Source organism: Procambarus clarkii, chromosome 62 (genome assembly GCF_040958095.1).
Source record: "Procambarus clarkii isolate CNS0578487 chromosome 62, FALCON_Pclarkii_2.0, whole genome shotgun sequence".
Classification (NCBI taxonomy): Eukaryota; Metazoa; Arthropoda; class Malacostraca; order Decapoda; family Cambaridae; genus Procambarus; species Procambarus clarkii.
In genome coordinates, this window is record NC_091211.1 from 11623621 (window position 1) to 11647877 (window position 24257).

The 24257-nt window shown below is 41.4% G+C and overlaps 2 protein-coding genes across 2 annotated transcripts in view; one reads left to right on the plus strand and one right to left on the minus strand.

Annotated features, from left to right (window-relative positions):
- Positions 1–7702: 7702 nt before the first annotated feature.
- On the plus strand, positions 7703–8962 carry LOC138354322 (mucin-22-like). Its single transcript, XM_069308471.1, has one exon. The coding sequence runs from the start codon at positions 7703–7705 to the stop codon at positions 8960–8962; it is 1260 nt and encodes a 419-aa protein (XP_069164572.1).
- Positions 8963–9368: 406 nt separating this feature from the next.
- The window catches only part of LOC138354323 (uncharacterized), a 26189-nt gene continuing 11300 nt past the window's right edge, over positions 9369–24257 (minus strand). The window contains exons 2-3 of the mRNA XM_069308472.1: positions 9668–12718; positions 9369–9504 (exon numbers count right to left, since the gene is read on the minus strand). Coding sequence (XP_069164573.1) covers positions 9369–9504; positions 9668–12718 — 3187 coding nt within the window. The remainder of the gene's footprint in view (positions 9505–9667; positions 12719–24257) is intronic.

The following is a 24257-nucleotide window of genomic DNA, read 5'->3' on the forward strand; positions in this document are numbered from 1 at the left end:
ACACCCCAGTGTAAGACATGTACACGAATGTGGGTACAATTCCATGCACGCAGAACGGGGAAAAAACGGGGAAGCACTGAAAAACAGAAAAACAGAAAAAATATAGACATGAACATACATAATGGACCTCTAACAGAGACCGTTACCACCCGCCAAAATGAAGAAATCTAATACATTGAAGCGATGAAGGGGAAGCCTTCAATCCCAAGCATACCGTCGTCCACAATCAGTCTGAACAAAATTAGGGCACACTGTGTTATGGAAAAGCCAGACACGAGACCAAATGTACCCAATATACAATAAAAACAGACCGAACCCAACACACAACACAAACTCAGAGCAAGTTACAAGCTTGTTCTGTTACAAGTAAGGAGGGGGGAGACATCTCCAAACCTCGTCACAAGACACACACACAGAGGATGCCCGCATAAACAACAGGGGTCGACAAACACATTAGGCAACAAATGACAGCACAGAAAACACACAAAGAAAATACAATGATAAGACCCACGGGAACCATAAATACACCCAACACAAAGAAAATAAGGACACAATTAAAATTTAATACACATAAATCCCAAGAGACGCACCACCGGCACACCTACATCAACACTAACCACCCACCAGCGGTAGGCCCACAAAGGTCGGATCACCCAGAAGGGTACCAGTCCGGGTAGTGGAGGGAAGGGTGGCGATCCTTCATGGGAAAATCCCGCGAGGTGGGTCAATAGTCCCCCTTTTTCATTACCAGCCACAAATCCGTCCCTGAACCGCCACTGTCTCAAGGGTCAATAATCCCCCACCCCAGTCCACTGTCACTATGGGGGCTCACAGTCAGGAACCGGCACAGGTGCCACTGCCTCCTGCACCTGTTCTTTCACAAGCACCACCTCCTCTACCCCTCCCCCCCCCTCTCACCGTCCATAGACTCCATTGGGTCCACACTGTAAAGGGACCACGACCTGTTAGCGCCCTACCGACTCTTCTGTTTACGAATGAGCCCAACCGTACACGATGCATCCTTGAGGTGTCACGGGGGGACACACTCCCTCCCATAAGTGAGGCATCCTGGGACGCCACAAGAGAAGAAGGAGGGGGGGGGGGAACCTCCAACCCAAGCGGCCTCACTGTCGGGTCAGCCACACCAGACCTGCACTACAGGACAGAAGGGGACACCCCCTGGGGATCCTCCGCCACCTCCACAACAGGCGGCACACTGTGGATCTCCACCAGCAATCAATGCGCAACTACACCCACACACACTGGCAGTCTGTCATCTTCCGTCAACACAGAGTGCCCCACCACTTCCGACAACTTGGACGCCCGCCCTCTCTGGTGGCCGAGCACCGAATCCTCACCCCAGTAAATTGGTGAATTTTACTAAGACTTTCACTCACCCCTAGACATTTTTAATTTATTCACTTGAAGGCCAGAAAGTTAAATGATTTATGAGAGGAAAGTTTTATCCTCGAGCATTGCAGTGGATCATGGCATGGTATGGTGGCTCCTAGAATGGCTGACCTGCATATTCACACACTGGGTGGTGGCTCCTAGTATTGCCGCCTTGAACGTTCACACACTGGATGGTAGCTCCTGGTATGGATGCTATGAACGTTTACACACTGGGTGGCTGCTCCTGGTATGGCCGCCTTGCACGTTCACAGACTAGATGTGGCTCTTAGTATGGTCGCCTTGCACGTTCGCACACTGGATGGTGGCGCCCAGTATGACCCCCCGGCACGTTCACACACTGGAAGGTGGCTCCTAGTATGGCCGTCCTGCACGTTCACACACTGGATGATGGCTCCGAGTATGACTGCTCTGCGCATTCACACACTGGATGGTGATGTTGCAAGATATGGTCTTCATATTTTTTACTAAGGGCCTTAGAGAAAAATGACGGACTCAGAATTTAACAAAAATGGGGGGAATGCTGCTGGAGGCCTGAGGAATCAACTGTGAGCCCCATGTAAGTACAAGACTTTTAAATGTTAGGTATTTCCTTACTACTTCATATGATGGGATGTGCAGTCTGAGCATGTTAAGGTATCCCATTATATGAGGGGATGTGCACCCAAAGGCAACCACATAAGTTAGTAAAGGCTAAACAACCTAAATCATTTTAAGCAGAACAATGACAGCGTGGGAACCTTCACAGTTTCCCCAATAAAGCCTGTCGTTACTGTAGCTCTTCCAAAGAAAGGATTTATAACACCTGAGACAGGTTATACAAATTCAGTTTATCAATGCCTTAAATTCCCATACTGTGCTAGTAGAATGAATAGTTTCCAGGAGCTGGAAAGGTGTACGAAGTGCATGAGCGCTCACGACCCTAACAGCTGCGATACCTCCCTGGGAACATGTCGGAAATGTTGTAAAGGTCAAAACCACAGCTTTGTATGACGGTAAAAGATCTACTCGGCCGCCATCCAGTGCTAAACCAAAATCTAGAGCAGCAGTCAACTACTGACAAGTAGAAGGCAGTTTAAGGACTATGTTGACCCACACGAACCCTGCTGCAGCCTTACAAACAGCTATATTGACTATCCCAGGGCAAATAGAAACTCCTGGTAAAACGGGTGCTTGATGAGGGTTTACAAAAAACCTTTGTAGTCCAGAGGGTGGCAGAAAAAATGAAATTATAACTAGTGATGCGGGTTATCTTGAACATACTATAGGGTTTTTAACCAACAGTGGACCTAAACTCTACAACGTAGTAAAACACTAAGTTCGTTTGGGTGGTTTCCTACGACCTGTTCTCGCCCTTGTCGTGGACAACATGCACTCTGACATGCATGTGCCAGGTTTGGGGACCATGATCCAGCACTCAAAGCAAATGGGAGCAAAATTAGCCGACTCCCAAATTAAATCTGAGCATACCAACGATACTGAGGTGTTAATCGGGTCAAAATACTCCCATATTTAAATTCGTTACCAGCAAACACCAGGTGCATGGGATGACTGAACTAAACTTAGTTGGTGAGAAGTTGTTTACTGGACCTTTGTTAAAGTTAAATCCAGTCCGAACCGACTGAGAGAGTACAAGCCGAGACTGTCATAGTTGTCAGAGTGGGACTGGAACAGTCTCCCCGCGAAATTACCCAAAGACAAGCTGAGGGATTGGAACCAGTACACAAACTCTGGAATCTGAACACTCTTGGCGTCAAACCAGAACTGTTACCATTTCTGCTGCAGGCAACTTTAGACACACTTTTGAAGAAGTCAGCGAGCCCATATAAAAACCGAGATTAGTAGAAACCTGTATGTGAATAACTTTCAAAGGATAGCCAGCAATGAACAAGAGCTGCGAACATTTATAAAGAAGCCAATCGAGAGTTGATGTGAGTTAATATGCCTCTCCAATCTCAGGCTTCTGAGATTGGAGAGGCAAACTGAGCAAATTAATAGAAACAGAATCTCCTGGTTACCAAGTGCCTCAACAAATGAAAGGGTTTGGTGTTGGTTGGGAAACATAATCAGATTTTATCACATTTATCACAATTTAATCCCCGTCCATTTTGGATCCCCAAAATCCACAGCAATCCCTGTGGAGCAGTGATATGACCCTCGCTCTACGCTTCGTGAGCGATTTGGCCTGGGTTCATATTCTAGCCAGGAAGGATTGACTAGGCGCCAGTCCTTAACTGTACGCCTCAGTTCATCTAGCTGGTAATGGGTACCTGGTAGTTAAACGATTTGGCGGGTCGTATTCCAGAGAAAATTAAAATTAAGGACCTGCCGGAACGCTATGTGTGCTAGTGACTTTACAAGAATGCAAGAACTCTTGCAAATATAAATATGTAAATAAAACAATAACTCAGTAATTCCTGAAACTAATAACTTTATTATGAGGAAACGGTTCTCTTAACTTAACAAACCATTCGACCCCTTAGAACTATTAAGTCCCATAACTATTAAGGGAAAATTGTTGATAAATGAATGCTGGCTTGAAAAGATTGGTTGGGAGGATCCTCTAACCCTAAGGCTCCAAGGAGAGTGGAGGAAGTTAGTTAAAGATATAAATTCCCTAGAAACAAATAAGTTTCCTCGTAAAGTAATACAATATAACCAACAAGTTAGTCTACACGTGCTCTGTGATCTTCTGGACGAGATTAATTACGGTAGCTTATTTGGTGTCAAATATGACTAAATAAAATATCTTATTTGATTCCTCTGCCCAATCAAATTTACTTCAAGAGCAGTGGTGGCACCGGTGTAGAAACGATCCTTGCCGCAGCTTGAACTCACAGTTTTGCTCTTGGGAGTGAGGATGACTAATTATCTGAACCAAACACTAACACACATCCACATACAACAAACAGTGGTGTGGCCAGGTAATGAAGCGGTACTTCAATGTGTGCAAATGAACAACAGCAAGACACCCAATGCAAGTAACCGAGTTAAAGAAATTAAAGAGATGTCATCGAGATAAACATTACTGAATGTTCCAACTAAAGAAATCCCAGCTGAATGTTTATCAAAAGAACTGACCTTGGAGCGGTTAACGAAAGCCGAGATGTGGTTCCATTGGCTTCAGTGGCTAGTCAGAGAGATGTGGCGTCAACAAACACCACAATTCATAGTAACCAATGTAACAGCTCTCGCAAAACTCTCAGAACCTCACTAGACACAGGGGGCCTGACGGCTGAGTGGATAGCGCTCGGGATTCGTAGTCCTGAGGTTCCGGATCCGGTTCCGAGTAATTGACTGTACTCGGTACTATACACTACCCAAACTACTCAAAGTCACCCAGAATGTGATTTTGTTGCTTCAGAAAATAGGAATTAAACACAAGTTTCCTGGAGCACTTAAATACTGGGTCAAACAACCACAAGTAATAATAATACAAATACACAGAGCATAATCACACTAACGTGACAGCATCAATGAGAAATACATAGGAGCAGTGATGAGGGTTCGAACCTATGCGGTGGGTGTTCCCACGCACATGCTTCTAGCAACTAGACCACGACATGGTAATAAGGAATAACGATTACAACCTGGAGTTCTTCTGAACACAAGGATTTTCTGAGGCTTCAATTGAAGCCAGAAAAGAATTTTCACACAATTCCTCCATGCAGTCTGGCTCTGTTATCTAGGACTTGTTCTACCTCGGACGCTCTTCTTTCAATACGCAGAGAATAATGACACTAACGTGACTGCTGCATCGATGAGAAAATCCGTAGGAGCTGTAATAAGGGTTCGAGCCTATGTGTTGGATTGTTCACCGCATAGGTGAACACACTTCCATGAACACGCTTCTAGCGACTAGACCACGACATAGTAATAAGGATTACAACCTGGAGTTCTTCTGAAGAAACTAGGATTTCCTGAGGCTTCTACTGAAGCCAAAACAGTAAGTCGCTAGAAGCTTGTGCGTAAAAAACTATCAGTCGGTGGAATGACGTTTGGATCTATCTTGAGGTTATCTTGAGATGATTTCCACCTTTTTGTTACCTCCCCCAGGAAGCAGCCCGTAGCAGCTGTCTAACTCCCAGGTACCTATTTACTGCTAGGTAACAGGGGTATAAGGGAGAAAGAAACATTTTGCCCATTTGTCTCCGCCTCCGCCGGGGATCGAACCCGGAACCTCAGCACTACGAATCCGAAGCGCTGTCCACTCAGCTGTCATCGCGGGAATCGAGGAATATGTAACATCTCTGCATGAGTATCACTACAGTGCTGGGTGATATAACATAATTAAACTACAGCCTGGCCATGGTGTTCTGGTGGACAGCGCTGGTCCATACTCAGAGTCCTAATGGCCGTGTTCTTTCTGTCCACCCAGATCGCCAGGGGAATCTTTAGGATATTTAAAATACAGTGCAAAGGCACTACTACCCCTCAAAACAATTGACAAATTAATACTTCTGAAGTTCGCAGGAGAGGAAATATCTAGGACCTTCAAGCTCTACTACTACTACGACTCTAGTATGGGACACACACACGTCCTGTATGTTCTGCCGCACAATGGCGCAACCAAAAATTAAAACAATATTATACATAAAATTCTGAAGAGGAGTAATAAAGTGTTCGGCCAGCCCTTAACAATGGACTCCGACCCGTGTTTCTCCCCCCCCCCCCCCACCCCCACCCTTTATCTCCTGGAATTATGTGGAAAATTTCACACATTTACTTACATAAATTATTGTGTATTAAATTTATATTTATCTATAGCTATGAGGGTTCGTCTTCTGTTAAATTTAAAACATTGATTACAAATTATCAACATATCAACTAGATAATTATGAGGTTTTCCTCTTTTATTATATTTATTTTCATGAGATAGTGACTGATAAAATGTTTGTGACGTCAGTCCACTCAACATCATCAATGAGAGTTAAGCAACTAATTTAATACTTAGCGCTCCTAATTAAATAAGCACAGTGTGTATACATTCAATTTACACCAGAATTGAAATGTATTAACTGAGTGGATTTAAATTAAAATGAAATATATTAACAAATACGATCCTGGGTGGATTTAAACTAAATTGCCTCTCTTCCGAATAAACAAATATTCGCTCTCACATGAATGCGAGAGAGGGAGGAGGAGGAAGCCTCAACTGGAACAATTCTGTAACCTGACTAAACCACAATCAGAACGGCCTTTAAAACTTGTGTAAGGAATCTTTCAGAACATTGTATACCACATTTGTCAGACCAATCCTGGAGTATGCTGCTCCACCATGGAGTCCATATCTAGTCAAGCATAAGACTAAACTGGAAAAGGTTCAAAGGTGTGCCACCAGACTAGTACCCGAACTGAGGCGTATGAGCTAGGAGGAGAGACTACGGGAATTAAACCTCACGTCACTGGGAGACAGAAGAGTTAGAGGGGACATGATCATCACATTGGGCAGTCTCCGTGGTGTAGTGGTAAGACACTCGCCTGGCGTTCCGCGAGCGCTATGTCATGGGTTCGTATCCTGGCCGGGGAGGATTTACTGGGCGCAATTCCTTAACTGTAGCCTCTGTTTAACGCAACAGTAAAATGTGTACTTGGATGAAAAAACGATTCTTCGCGGCGGGGATCGTATTCCAGGGACCTGCCCGAAACGCTACGCGTACTAGTGGCTGTACAAGAATGTAACAACTCTTGTATATATCTCAAAAAAAAAAAAAAAAAAAAAAAACTGTAGCCTCTGTTTAACGCAACAGTAAAATGTGTACTTGGATGAAAAAACGATTCTTCGCGGCAGGGGATCGTATTCCAGGGACCATAGGATTAAGGACTTGCCCGAAACGCTACGCGCACTAGTGGCTGTACAAGAATGTAACAACTCTTGTATATATCTCCAAAAAAAAAAAAAATACAAGATTCTCAGAGGAATTGATAGGGTAGATAAAGAAAGACTATTTATCGCAAAGGGCACACGCATTAGTGGACACAGGTGGAAGTTGAGTGCCCAAATGAGCCATAGAGACGTTAGAAATAATTTTTTTAGTGTCAGAGAAGTAGACAAATGGAATGAATTAGGAAGGCTGGTGGAGGCTGACTCCATACACAGCTTCATGTGTAGATATGATAGAGCCCAGTAGGCTCAGGAACCTGTACATTAGCTGATTGACAGTTGAGAGGCGGGACCAAAGAGCCAGAGCTCAACCCCCGCAAGCACAACTAAGTACAACTAGGTAAGTACAGTAACACTGAGGTAACACAAGGTAACCACAGTAACACTGAGGTAACACTAGGTAACCACATGAACACTGAGGTAACACAAGGTAACCACATGAACACTGAGGTAACACAAGGTAACTACACGAACACTGAGGTAACACAAGGTAACCACACGAACACTGAGGTAACACAAGGTAACCACACGAACACTGAGGTAACACAAGGTAACCACACGAACACTGAGGTAACACTAGGTAACCACATGAACACTGAGGTAACACAAGGTAACCACACGAACACTGAGGTAACACAAGGTAACCACATGAACACTGAGGTAACACAAGGTAACCACATGAACACTGAGGTAACACAAGGTAACTACACGAACACTGAGGTAACACAAGGTAACCACACGAACACTGAGGTAACACTAGGTAACCACACGAACACTGAGGTAACACAAGGTAACCGCACGAACACTGAGGTAACACAAGGTAACCGCACGAACACTGAGGTAACACAAGGTAACCACACGAACACTGAGGTAACACAAGGTAACCGCACGAACACTGAGGTAACACAAGGTAACCACACGAACACTGAGGTAACACAAGGTAACCGCACGAACACTGAGGTAACACAAGGTAACCACACGAACACTGAGGTAACACAAGGTAACCACACGAACACTGAGGTAACACAAGGTAACCACACGAACACTGAGGTAACACTAGGTAACCACACGAACACTGAGGTAACACAAGGTAACCACACGAACACTGAGGTAACACTAGGTAACCACACGAACACTGAGGTAACACAAGGTAACCGCACGAACACTGAGGTAACACAAGGTAACCACACGAACACTGAGGTAACACAAGGTAACCGCACGAACACTGAGGTAACACAAGGTAACCACACGAACACTGAGGTAACACAAGGTAACCACACGAACACTGAGGTAACACTAGGTAACCACACGAACACTGAGGTAACACAAGGTAACCACACGAACACTGAGGTAACACTAGGTAACCACACGAACACTGAGGTAACACAAGGTAACCGCACGAACACTGAGGTAACACAAGGTAACCACACGAACACTGAGGTAACACAAGGTAACCACACGAACACTGAGGTAACACAAGGTAACCGCACGAACACTGAGGTAACACTAGGTAACCACACGAACACTGAGGTAACACAAGGTAACCACACGAACACTGAGGTAACCAAGCCAATTATAATATTATATGTCTCAAACCTTCCATCCCTTATGACGAGCACTGTGGTCCAGCGCGGGCACAGAAGTCTCTACCATATGGAGGCACTGTAGTTTCCCACAACATGATATATCAGAAGAATAGTTTTTTGAGGCAATGGAGTGACTTGAACCCTCGTGCTCGCGATTCTTAGACCAACATAAGTTGACCAACTCTGGTTAGTCTCCGGTTCGAGGCCTCCAGAACCTCCTAGTGAATTCAGTAAAGTTCCAGGTTGGTCGACGTTTGTACCATCATGGCCGAGTTGGTTTAGGCAGGTGTCTGGGAATCACCAAAACGCGGGTTCAAGTCACTCCATTGTCTTAAAATGATTTTATCTGTACCTCACGTTTGAGACCCGCTGGAGAGTCACCCCGAGATTGTAGTCATTACCAAAACATTATTAGAATATTGCATTCAAATGTATTTAAAAAAAGGTTTTCCGTCGTTACTTCTGATTTGAAAGCTCGAGATGGTTTTTTAACCTGATAAAAATAAGCTGCTGAATAATGAATATCCTGATATCAATCTTAAGAACAGAATAAACCTCCTGCCAGATAGTATATCAGCAAGAGTAAACCTCTTGCCAGATAATACATCAGGAGGAGTAAACCTCCTGCCAGATAATACATCAGGAGGAGTAAACCATCAGTCAAAGAGAATCACGTAGAGTAAACAACCTGGCAGATAGTATATTAGGGAGAGTAAACCACCTGACAGTGTATCACGAAGAGTGAGTCGCCTGGTAAGGCGTATAACAATAAACGTAAACCACCTACCTCAGCGGCAGTGTATCAAAAAGATTGAACACCCTGACGGGCAGTATATCAGGAGGAGAAAGTCTCCTGAGAGGTACTGTATCGGGAGAAGTAAACAACGTGACAGGCAGTGTATCAGGAGTAAACCACCAGACAGGCAGTGTATCAGGAGTAAACCACCAGACAGGCAGTGTATCAGGAGGAGTAAACCACCTGACAGGCAGTGAATCAGGAGGAGTAAACCACCTGACAGGCAGTGTATCAGGAGGAGTAAACCACCTGACAGGCAGTGTATCAGAAGGAGTAAACCACCTGACAGGTAGTTTATCAGGAGGAGTAAACCACCTGACAGGCAATGTATCAGGAGTAAACCACCTGACAGGCAGTGTATCAGGAAGAGTAAACCACCTGACAGGCAGTGTGTCAGGAGTAAACCACCTGACAGGCAGTGTATCAGGAGTAAACCACCTGACAGGCAGTGTGTCAGGAGTAAACCACCTGACAGGCAGTGTATCAGGAGGAGTAAACCACCCGACAGGCAGTGTATCAGGAGTAAACCACCTGACAGGCTGTGTATCAGGAGGAGTAAACCACCTGCCAGGCAGTGTGTCAGGAGGAGTAAACCACCTGACAGGCAGTGTATCAGGAGGAGTAAACCACCTGACAGGCAGTTTATCAGGAGGAGTAAACCACCTGACAGGCAGTGTATCAGGAGTAAACCACCTGACAGGCAGTGTGTCAGGAGTAAACCACCTGACAGGCAGTGTATCAGGAGGAGTAAACCACCCGACAGGCAGTGTATCAGGAGTAAACCACCTGACAGGCTGTGTATCAGGAGGAGTAAACCACCTGCCAGGCAGTGTATCAGGAGGAGTAAACCACCTGACAGGCAGTGTATCAGAAGGAGTAAACCACCTGACAGGTAGTTTATCAGGAGGAGTAAACCACCTGACAGGCAATGTATCAGGAGTAAACCACCTGACAGGCAGTGTATCAGGAAGAGTAAACCACCTGACAGGCAGTGTGTCAGGAGTAAACCACCTGACAGGCAGTGTATCAGGAGTAAACCACCTGACAGGCAGTGTGTCAGGAGTAAACCACCTGACAGGCAGTGTATCAGGAGGAGTAAACCACCCGACAGGCAGTGTATCAGGAGTAAACCACCTGACAGGCTGTGTATCAGGAGGAGTAAACCACCTGCCAGGCAGTGTGTCAGGAGTAAACCACCAGACAGGCAGTGTATCAGGAGTAAACCACCAGACAGGCAGTGTATCAGGAGGAGTAAACCACCTGACAGGCAGTGTATCAGGTGGAGTAAACCACCTGGCAGGCAGTGTATCAGGAGGAGTAAACCACCTGACAGGCAGTGTATCAGGAGGAGTAAACCACCTGACAGGTAGTTTATCAGGAGGAGTAAACCACCTGACAGGCAGTGTATCAGAAGGAGTAAACCACCTGACAGGTAGTTTATCAGGAGGAGTAAACCACCTGACAGGCAATGTATCAGGAGTAAACCACCTGACAGGCAGTGTATCAGGAAGAGTAAACCACCTGACAGGCAGTGTGTCAGGAGTAAACCACCTGACAGGCAGTGTATCAGGAGTAAACCACCTGACAGGCAGTGTGTCAGGAGTAAACCACCTGACAGGCAGTGTATCAGGAGGAGTAAACCACCCGACAGGCAGTGTATCAGGAGTAAACCACCTGACAGGCTGTGTATCAGGAGGAGTAAACCACTTGCCAGGCAGTGTGTCAGGAGGAGTAAACCACCTGACAGGCAGAGTATCAGGAGTAAACCACCTGACAGGCAGTGTGTCAGGAGTAAACCACCTGACAGGCAGTGTATCAGGAGGAGTAAACCACCTGACAGGTAGTTTATCAGGAGTAAACCACCTGACAGGCAGTGTATCAGGAGTAAACCACCTGACAGGCAGTGTGTCAGGAGTAAACCACCTGACAGGCAGTGTATCAGGAGTAAACCACCTGACAGGCAGTGTATCAGGAGTAAACCACCTGACAGGCAGTGTATCAGGAGTAAACCACCTGACAGGCAGTGTATTAGGAGTAAACCACCTGACAGGCAGTGTATCAGGAGTAAACCACCTGACAGGCAGTATATCAGGAGTAAACCACCTGACAGGCAGTGTATCAGGAGTAAACCACCTGACAGGCAGTGTATCAGGAGGAGTAAACCACCTGACAGGTAGTTTATCAGGAGTAAACCACCTGACAGGCAGTGTATCAGGAGTAAACCACCTGACAGGCAGTGTGTCAGGAGTAAACCACCTGACAGGCAGTGTATCAGGAGTAAACCACCTGACAGGCAGTGTATCAGGAGTAAACCACCTGACAGGCAGTGTATCAGGAGTAAACCACCTGACAGGCAGTGTATCAGGAGTAAACCACCTGACAGGCAGTGTATCAGGAGTAAACCACCTGACAGGCAGTGTGTCAGGAGTAAACCACCTGACAGGCAGTGTATCAGGAGGAGTAAACCACCTGACAGGCAGAGTATCAGGAGTAAACCACCTGACAGGCAGTGTATCAGGAGTAAACCACCTGACAGGCAATGTGTCAGGAGTAAACCACCTGACAGGCAGTGTGTCAGAAGGAGTAAACCACCTGACAGGCAGTGTATCAGGAGTAAACCACCTGACAGGCAGTGTATCAGGAGGAGTAAACCATCTGACAGGCAGTGTATCAGGAGTAAACCACCTGACAGGCAGTGTATCAGGAGTAAACCACCTGACAGGCAGTGTGTCAGGAGTAAACCACCTTTCAATAAGTGTATCAGGAGGAGTAAACCACCTTTCAGTAAGTGTATCAGGAGGAGTAAACCACCTTTCAGTAAGTGTATCAGGAGGAGTAAACCACCTTTCAGTAAGTGTATCAGGAGGATTAAACCACCTTTCAGTAAGTGTATCAGGAGGAGTAAACCACCTTTCAGTAAGTGTATCAGGAGGAGTAAACCACCTTTCAGTAAGTGTATCAGGAGGAGTAAACCACCTTTCAGTAAGTGTATCAGGAGGAGTAAACCACCTGACAGGCAGTGTATCAGGAGGAGTAAAGCACCTTTCAGTAAGTGTATCAGGAGATGTTAACTACTTAAGAAGTAGTGTTTCTGGAGTATACCACCTGACAAGCAGTGTTTCATGACGGATGCCCCACAAGCAGTAGAGAGAGGCTTGAGAGACATAGCAGAGGAAGAGAGAGACGCAGAAGAAATCACTCAGTATACATATTCTTCCACAACGTGCCATTAAAGTGCAAAATATGCATTTTGAGTGATGCCAATAAACAAAGGGAACAATACGTAATTACGTTAATATAAGAGAAATTAACACGGGCAGATATCAAGAGACAATAGAAGGAATACCACATTGCTGCTGTACCTGGCTGGGAAGGTGATGGTGGCTTGATGAAGGAGGTGTTGACAGCGAGAGAGACGCTGGTGAAGTATGTCGTCGGAGCACACCGGGGAGGCTTATATGGCCCAGTACCGACACACGTAAATGTCAGCACACGACGCCTTTGAGTACTCCTTACACGTATGTGTAATATATGTTACATATATAATATATAATATTACTAATATTAATAATACTAATACTAATATTACTAATATTAACAATAATATTATTAATATTAATAATATATAATATATTATATATGTTACATATATAATATTTAATATTACATATAGTAACATATGTAGTATTATATGTAATAATATCGAGTACGTGGAACGTACTCGATTGTTTATATATATATATATATATATATATATATATATATATATATATATATATATATATATATATATATATATATATATATATATATATATATATATATATATATGTCGTACCTAGTAGCCAGAACGCACTTCTCGGCCAACTATGCAAGGCCCGATTTGCCTAATAAGCCAAGTTTTCCTGAATTATTATATTTTCTCAATTTTTTTTCTTATGAGATGATAAAGCTACCCATTTCATTATGTATGAGGTCAATATTTTTTTATTGGAGTTAAAATTAACGTAGATATATGACCAAACCTAACCAACCCTACCTAACCTAACCTAATCTATCTTTTTAGGTTAGGTTAGGTTAGGTAGCCGAAAAAGTTAGGTTAGGTTTGGTTAGGTAGGTTAGGTAGTCGAAAAACAATTAATTCATGAAAACTTGGCTTATTAGGCAAATCGGGCCTTGCATAGTAGGCAGAGAAGTGCGTTCTGGCTATTAGGTACGACATATATATATATATATATATATATATATATATATATATATATATATATATATATATATATATATATATATATATATATATATATATATATATATATATATATATGTCGTACCTAGTAGCCAGAACGCACTTCTCAGCCTACTATGCAGGGCCCGATTTGCCTAATAAGCCAAGTTTTCCTGAATTAATATATTATCTCTAATTTTTCTCTTATGAAATGATAAAGCTACCCATTTCATTATGCATGAGGTCAATTTTTTTTTATTGGAGTTAAAATTAACGTAGATATATGACCGAACCTAACCAACCCTACCTAACCTAACCTAACCTATCTTTATAGGTTAGGTTAGGTTAGGTAGCCGAAAAAGTTAGGTTAGGTTAGGTTAGGTAGGTTAGGTTGTCGAAAAACAATTAATTCATGAAAACTTGGCTTATTAGGCAAATCGGGCCTTGCATAGTAGGCTGAGAAGTGCGTTCTGGCTTCTAGGTACGACATATATATATATATATATATATATATATATATATATATATATATATATATATATATATATATATATATATATATATATATATATATATATATATGTCGTACCTAGTAGCCAGAACGCACTTCTCAGCCAACTATGCAAGGCCCGATTTGCCTAATAAGCCAAGTTTTCCTGAATTATTATATTTTTTATTTTTTTTTTCTTATGAAATGATAAAGCTACCTATTTCATTATGTATGAGGTCAATTTATTTTTATTGGAGTTAAAATTAACGTAGATATATGACCGAACCTAACCAACCCTACCTAACCTAACCTAACCTATCTCTATAGGTTAGGTTAGGTTAGGTAGCCGAAAAAGTTAGGTTAGGTAAGGTTAGGTAGGTTAGGTAGTCGAAAAAACATTAATTCATGAAAACTTGGCTTATTAGGCAAATCGAGCCTTGTATAGTAGGCTGAGAAGTGCGTTCTGTCTACTAGGTACGACATATATATATATATATATATATATATATATATATATATATATATATATATATATATATATATATATGTCGAACCTAGTAGCCAGAACTCACTTTTTGGCCTACTATTCAAGGCCCGATTTGCCTAATAAGCCACGTTTTCATGAATTAATAAATTTTTTCTAATTTTTTTCTTATGAAATGATAAAGCTACCCATTTCATATTTGCCTAATAAGCCACGTTTTCATGAATTAATAAATTTTTTCTAATTTTTTTCTTATGAAATGATAAAGCTACCCATTTCATTATGTATGAGGTCAATTTTTTTTTATTGGAGTTAAAATTAACGTAGATATATGACCGAACCTAACCAACCCTACCTAACCTAACCTAACCTATCTTTATAGGTTAGGTTTGGTTAGGTAGCCGAAAAAGTTAGGTTAGGTTAGGTTAGGTAGGTTAGGTAGTCGAAAAACAATTAATTCATGAAAACTTGGCTTATTAGGCAATTCGGGCCTTGAATAGTAGGCCAAAAAGTGAGTTCTGGCTACTAGGTACGACATATATATATATATATATATATATATATATATATATATATATATATATATATATATATATATATATATATATATGTCGTACCTAGTAGCCAGAACTCACTTCTCAGCCTACTATTCAAGGCCCGATTTGCCTAATAAGCCAAGTTTTCCTGAATTAATATATTTACTATAATTTTTTTCTTATGAAATGATAAAGCAACCCTTTTCTCTATGTATGAGGTCAATTTTTTTTTATTGGAGTTAAAATTAACGTAGATATATGACCGAACCTAACCAACCCTACCTAACCTAACCTAACCTATATTTATAGGTAAGGTTAGGTTAGGTAGCCAAAAAAAGCTAGGTTAGGTTAGGTTAGGTAGGTTAGGTAGACGAAAAAACATTAATTCATGAAAACTTGGCTTATTAGGCAAATCGGGCCTTGAATAGTAGGCTGAGAAGTGCGTTCTGGCTATGAGGTACGACATATATATATATATATATATATATATATATATATATATATATATATATATATATATATATATATATATATATATATATATATATATATATATATATGTCGTACTTAGTAACCAGAACTCACTTTTTGGCCTACTATTCAAGGCCCGATTTGCCTAATAAGCCAAGTTTTCCTGAATTAATATATTTTTTCTATTTTTTTTCTTATGAAATGATAAAGCTACCCATTTCATTATGTATGAGGTCAATTTTGTTTTATTGTAGTTAAAATTTACGTAGATATATGACCGAACCTAACCAACCCTACCTAACCTAACCTAACCTATCTTTATAGGTTAGGTTGGGTTAGGTAGCCGAAAAAGGTAGGCTAGGTTAGGTTAGGTAGGTTAAGTAGTCGAAAAAACATTAATTCATGAAAATTTGGCTTATTAGGCCAATCAGGCCTTGCATAGTTGGCTGAGAAGTGCATTCTGGCTACTAGGTACAACATATATATATATATATATATATATATATATATATATATATATATATATATATATATATATATATATATATATATATATATATAAACAATCTTAGGACAACACCCACCAGTGGGCCTCGTACCCAGAAAGCACAACTACATTCCAGTAGCTGCCATAACTAGTACGCCTTAACCCACTACACAATCAGACCCTTAAAAGAAGTAGAGACTTCGAGGTATATATACACCTAAAATATCCCCACTTCAAAAGTGCACCAGACAAGTGAAAGGTTACTATACGTTTTTCATCAAGCCACTGTTAATGTGGGAGAACTCGTGTCCATGCTATAAGCCCATACTTGCTTAAACCACAAGTGAAGATTAACAATCTTTGTACAGCACCCACCAGTGGGCCTCGAACCCAGAGAGCACAACTTCCTTCCAGTAGCTGCCATAACTAGTACGCCTTAACCCACTACACCAGTTATGGCAGCTAGTTATGGAATCCATCTCGTAAGTGAAACGCAACACAGAATTCCACTCAAATGCCTCCTTCAGCTCCTGCAGATGTCTTACATCACGTACCTGTGTTAAAACTGCCCAGACAGGTACAAGAGGAGTGTTGTTAACGCTTATGTCGACCGTGCTCTCAGCCACAGCTCAGAATGGAAGCAAGTCGATGAAGAACTCTGTAGGGTAAGGCAGGTCCTAGTCAACAACGGCTTCTCGACTGGTTTCATCATAGACATCATAAGAAGGAAGGGGAAACGCCATGCAACCTCTGAAGAGACAACTAACACAATACCTGTACCCCCTATTAGACTATTTTACAGGAACTTCTTTTCCACAGCGCATAAAACGGAGGAAAGGGTCCTGAAAGATATTGTTAATAGAAACGTTATCCCTACAGACAAAAATCAGAAGATACAATTGACGATCTACTATAAAACCAAGAAAACGGCCAACCTACTCATGAGAAACTCTCCAGATACAAAGCAGAACGCTTTAAAAAAGATCAATGTCGTCTATACCTTCAAATGCCCACTTGGGGACTGTAAGCCTCAAAGAAATCAGTATATAGGCTAGACAACAACATCTCTTTGCAGGCGATTAACGATGCATAAGCAATAGGGCTCCATTAAGGAACATATAATCTCTTCCCACAACCAGACAATCACCAGAGAAATCTTAACAAAAAACACGGAAATCATCGATAGATACAGCGATAGCTGACGACTTGATATCTGCGAGGCACTACACATTAAGAAGTCGACACCAGCAATCAACAGCCAATTAATGCACAACTATATTCTACCCACTTCAAGACTCCGCACCAATATAGAAGCATCAAGAAATATGGGCCAATAGGCCCTTTGCAGTTACTTCCATTCTTCCCTTTAACTTACGAAATATTATACCCATTGTTTCGTGTTCTGTCTTGTGTTGAAATTTTGTTTTCACCTCATCCAAAACTGTTGTAACATATCACCTCACCCAAATGCAGATATAAAATCGAAGCTGTTTAAACTCTGTTCAGTTATAGTTGTGTGTGTGTGAACTAAAGTCTTTGAAAATGTAATAAGTTTTATGAAACGCGTTCAAGTGTCGCATCAGACTAGAAATAAAAATTAATTTTGGAGAATTGATTTTTCAGTTACCATCAACAGTGAAAAGAAATATAAGAAACATAGAGAAAATTCGTGTTAGAATTATTAATCTTACTTTTTCGGTCATATTTAATAATATATGTCTTCTACCGTTCAGGCATAATCTTATGTTGGTGGGCTTGGTATATACGTTGGTGCTTAAAGAGGTTCCTGTTTTTGTTATTAGTACATCCAAGAATGGCAGACTGTTATTTTCATGAAAATAATGAGAATAAAAAAAAAATGAAAATATTCACATGAAAATAGTGAAAATAACAGTCTGCCATTCTTGGATGTACTAATAACAAAAACAGGAACCTCTTTAAGCACCAACGTATATACTAAGCCCACCAACATAGGAATATGCCTGAACGGTAGAAGTGAGTGCCCCCAAAGATACAAAGCCAGTGTTCTCAATGCTTATATTCGTCGAGCGCTTACCCACTGCTCTGAATGGAGCAACGTGAGTAGAGAGTTAGAAAGAGTAACTCAGGTATTGGTGAACAACGGATATAGCAACGCGGAAATAAACGCTGCTATAAGAAGACACTTGGACCGTTAGTATAATCCAGAACCTAGAACAGAAACCATAATACCTCCAATAAAATTATATTACAAATCAACCATGCACAGTGAACATATAAAAGAGGAAAGAATAATGAAAGAAATAATCCGTAAAGGAGTAAAAAGCACTACTCCTAACCAAAACATAAACCTGATATTATTCTACAAAACCAAGAAGACTTCCGAACTCCTTATCAAAAACAGCCCGAAGCCGACGGAGAACCCTCTACAGCAGTCAAGCGTTGTATACATGTACACTTGCCCCCAAGAAGGATGTAACCTTCAATCTAAGTACATAGGTATGACGTCGACCAAGTTGACGAGGCGTTTGACATGCCATCTTCAATCCGGTGCCCCTAGGAATCACATGAGACAAGCCCATGACATCACTCTAACAAGAGAAATGTTGAACAAGAATACCTGCATAATAGGCAAAACCCAAGATGCAAGAAGATTACAAATTCTTGAAGCAATTCACATAAGAATAGAACAACCTACCATGAACACCCAAATCACGGAACTATTTACTCTATCCACCATGAGAGTAAGGACAAGACCAGAACATAACGATGCCAACACAGAAGACAATTTCCAACATAACAGGCAAATTACACTGGATTAATCATTGTATGTAGATAGGAGCTGCCTCATATGGTCCAATAAGCCTTCTGCAGTTACCTCTATTCTTATGTTCTTATGTTTCACCCCACATTTATCCCTTATGTATCCCCCCATGTTTTCACCTTTTTTGTCTTATCACCTGACCCAGTGCGGGTATAAAATCAACCAGCATTGTAAGATCTCTTCACTTGAGAATGAACCATGGAGGTTCGAAGTGTTGTGTAAATTGTATAAATAAGTGTAATACATTCTATAGTAAATCACTTCTTTTCTTCACCTTAAAAGTACGAAAATGAGTTTTGGAGAACTCCTATTTCAAGTAAGCCCTGATGCTAAGAAAACAGTTAGAGGGATAGAAGCCCTAAACCAGAATATATATATATATATATATATATATATATATATATATATATATAAATATATATATATATATATATATATATATATATATATATATATATATATATATATAAATATATATATATATATATATATATATATATATATATATATATATATATATATATATATATATATATATATAAGCCTATACTTGCATAAACCACAAGTGAAGATAAACAATCTTTGGACAACACCCACCAGTGGGACTCGAACCCAGAAAGCACAACTACCTTCCAGTAGCTGGCATAACTAGTATGCTTTAACCCACTACGCCATCAGACCTTACAAAAGAAGTAGATAGTTCGAGATATATATATCTCAAACATCTCTACCTCCCGAAGGCACCAGATGAGTGAGGGGTCAGTCTGCAATTTTCGTCAAGCCACTGTCAATGTGAGAGAACTCACTCATCTGGTGCCTTCGGGAGGTAGAGATGTTTGAGATATATATATCTCGAACTATCTACTTCTTTTGTAAGGTCTGATGGCGTAGTGGGTTAAAGCATACTAGTTATGCCAGCTACTGGAAGGTAGTTGTGCTTTCTGGGTTCGAGTCCCACTGGTGGGTGTTGTCCAAAGATTGTATATATATATATATATATATATATATATATATATATATATATATATATATATATATATATATATATATATATATATATATAGGGGTACCACCACTGGTTTAATTAAAGGGACCCACATCCTCGAAGAAGAAAAAAAATAGTGTTCAGAGAAGACCTTGTGGATTCTCACTGAATACTTTAATCTTTTCCTCTCCTACCACCCCTATTATTTTTTTTATTTTTTTTTTTTATTTGATTTTATTGCAATGCTACAGTTTACAGAAAACACACACTTATACAACAATATACCAATCAGTGTTCGAAGACCTCGTCCAGCTCCTCGGGGGTCGGGTGCGTACCCAAGATACAGCACGCATTTCCCCTTTGAACAGCGACACTGAGGCGCTGAAACATAAAACTGGCCGCTCTTGGGTCTCTAGTCTTCCCAATGAGTTCCTCGCCCAGCTCCTTCAGGAACTTAAGTGCACATTTACCCCAGGCGCCCAGAGTCTCAGAGCCTATTGGCACGAACCTGTAACAATGTTCTAGGTCCCAGTACTTGTTAGTTTTCTGGGTCTCCCTGAAGGTGGCCGCCCCGCCTCCCTCAGCTGCGCTGTAAGGTAGATAGGTATCAGCCAATGTAGATGCACACGCACACGTGTAGTCCCACACGACCTGTTTACCTTCCCTCCACGGCTGCAGGGTGACTCCATCTGGGCGGTTTTGGCTGTTGTCAGGTCTGCACAACTGAGGTTCCCTTTGTGCTGGGCATCTAGCTGTTGCCAAACTTCTTTTGATGATGTCATTGACTGCTTCATGTCTGACAATCTTTCCCTGTGTCTTGCGACAGATGAGACCATGGCTGCCGTATTGGTCTGCCCGTGCATGGCCGCAAATACACCGGTGCTCGGTGGAGATAGGGGCGGCAAGGCGCAGAGCAACACCAATACTTAGGGTCCGATGGTCCAGGCGGGTGCCCAAGGCGGAATTAGGGACTGCCAACAGGAAGTCCCCGGCATGGGGCGCTTGCACAGCTAGAAGACGCCAATATATGTCATTCTTAAAAAAGACGAATATCTGGCGAAAATGAACATCATACTCTCTGACCAAACTAAGTTCCAAAGGGTAACGAAGGACACTACAGCCGAATTAAAAGCAAAGGTCAACAAACTGATCGAAACTGTGAACGCCAAGAAATCCGGACTCCACCTGCCAAAGATCATTGGGGAATATAAACCTGGATATGCGTATGGAAATGTCAAGACGCACAAGCCTGGAAACCCACTTCGGCCAATCATTAGCCAGATACCCACACCCACGTACAGATTGGCAAAGCGACTCAACGGCCTGCTGACTCCTTATGTTCCTTGCGCCTTCAGCCTGAAGTCTCCAAAGGAATTTGTGGACTTACTGCGGGGCGCACGGGCCACAGGGATAAGAGCCTCGTTGGACGTAGAATCGCTGTTTACCAACGTACCTGTGGACGAGACAATCGGAATGATAGCCGACAGAGTGTATCGTGATCCAGCCTGTACTCCTCTTGACATGCCAGAAAGTATTCTGAGGAAACTACTCCAAGCTTGTACTAAAGAGGCACCCTTCTTGAGCCCGGATGGGCATATGTATAAGCAAGTAGATGGGGTCGCTATGGGTTCTCCCCTAGGTGTCCTGTTTGCAAACTTCTACATGGGTACCATCGAGCAAAAAGTCTTAGTCGACATGAACTTGAAACCGGCCATATACTGCAGGTATGTTGACGACATTTTTACACAGGTACCTGATGTCAGACATCTGCAGGAGCTGAAGGAGGCATTTGAGCAGAGCTCCGTGCTGCGTTTCACTTACGAGACGGAAAAGGATGGGAAGCTGCCTTTTCTAGATGTAACAGTCATGGAAAAGGGCGGAGGTTTCCACACTGCAGTCTACACAAAGGAAACAAACATAGGAATGTGCCTAAATGCCAACAGCGACTGCCCTGACAGGTACAAGAGGAGTGTTGTTAACGCATACGTCGACCGTGCTCTCAGCCACAGCTCAGAATGGAAGCAAGTCGACGAAGAACTCTGTAGGGTAAGGCAGGTTCTAGTCAATAACGGCTTCTCCAATGGTTTCATCGAAGACATCATAAGAAGGAAAGTGAAAAGCCATGCAACCTCTGAAGAGACAACTAACACAACACCTATACCCCCTATTAGACTATTTTACAGGAACTTCTTTTCCACAGCTCATAAAACAGAGGAAAGGGTCCTGAAAGATATTGTTAATAGAAACGTTATCCCTACAGACAAAAATCAGAGGATACAACTGACGATTTACTATAAAACCAGAAAAACGGCCAGCCTACTCATGAGAAACTCTCCAGACACGAAACAGAACGCTTTAAAAGAGACTAACGTCGTCTATGCCTTCAAATGCCCACTTGGGGACTGTAAGCTCCAAAAAACCCAGTATATAGGCAAGACAACAACATCTCTTTCTAGGCGTTTAACGATGCATAAACAACAGGGCTCCATTAAGGAACATATAATCTCTTCCCATAACCAAACCATCGCCAGAGAAATCCTAGTAAACAACACAGAAATCATCGATAGATACAGCGATAGCAGGCGGCTTGACGTTTGCGAGGCACTACACATCAAGAAGTCAACACCAGCAATCAACAGCCAATTATTGCACAACTATATTCTACCCACCTCAAGACTCCGCTCCAATATAGAAGCATCAAGAAATATGGACCAATAGGCTTTCTACAAACACTTCTATTCAATATCCATTGTTTCGTGTTCTGTCTTGTGTTGATACTTTTAATACCCTATTAATATCCTCTAATGCCACATCATCCTTCCCACCTCACTCAAATGTAATGCCACATCACCCTTCCCACCTCACTCAAAAGTAGATATAAAATCAGGGAAATGCAAGTTCTAATCAGTTGTGTATTTGTGAAGTCTTTGAAAATGTAATAAGTTTTACGAAACGCGCCCGTGTCGCGTCAGACTAGAAATAAAAATGAATTTTGGAGAAGTGATTTTTTATTTACCTCCAACAGTGAAGCATAATGTACGAAAGATTGAGAAAATTCGTGTTAGAATTATTAATCTTACTTTTTCGGTCATATTTAATAAAATATGTCTACAGGAAAGACTGCTACCAAAATATACTAATATATATATATATATATATATATATATATATATATATATGTCGTACCTAGTAGCCAGAACTCACTTTTTGGCCTACTATTCAAGGCCCGATTTGCCTAATAAGCCAAGTTTTCCTGAATTAATATATTTTTTCTAATTTTTTTCTTATGAAATGATAAAGCTACCCATTTCATTATGTATGAGGTCAATTTTTTTTTATTGGAGTTAAAATTAACGTAGATATATGACCGAACCTAACCAACCCTACCTAACCTAACCTAACCTATCTTTATAGGTTAGGTTTGGTTAGGTAGCCGAAAAAGTTAGGTTAGGTTAGGTTAGGTAGGTTAGGTAGTCGAAAAACAATTAATTCATGAAAACTTGGCTTACTAGGCAAATTTGGCCTTGCATAGTAGGCTGAGAAGTGAGTTCTGGCTACTAGGTACGACATATATATATATATATATATATGTCGTACCTAATAGCCAGAACGCACTTCTCAGCCTACTATTCAAGGCCCGATTTGCCTAATAAGCCAAGTTTTCATGAATTAATGTTTTTTCGTCTACCTAACCTACCTAACCTAACCTAGCTTTTTTTGGCTACCTAACCTAACCTTACCTATAAATATAGGTTAGGTTAGGTTAGGTAGGGTTGGTTAGGTTCGGTCATATATCTACGTTAATTTTAACTCCAATAAAAAAAAATTGACCTCATACATAGAGAAAAAGGTTGCTTTATCATTTCATAAGAAAAAATTTATAGTAAATATATTAATTCAGGAAAACTTGGCTTATTAGGCAAATCGGGCCTTGAATAGTAGGCTGAGAAGTGAGTTCTGGCTACTAGGTACGACATATATATATATATATATATATATATATATATATATATATATATATATATATATATATATATATATATATATATGTATATATATATGTCGTACTTAGTAGCCAGAACGCACTTCTCAGCCTACTA

Coding starts and splice junctions, on each gene's coding strand:
- LOC138354322 (XM_069308471.1), top strand. CDS start 7,703: ATGAACACTGAGGTAACACAAGGTAACCACATGAACACTGAGGTAACA.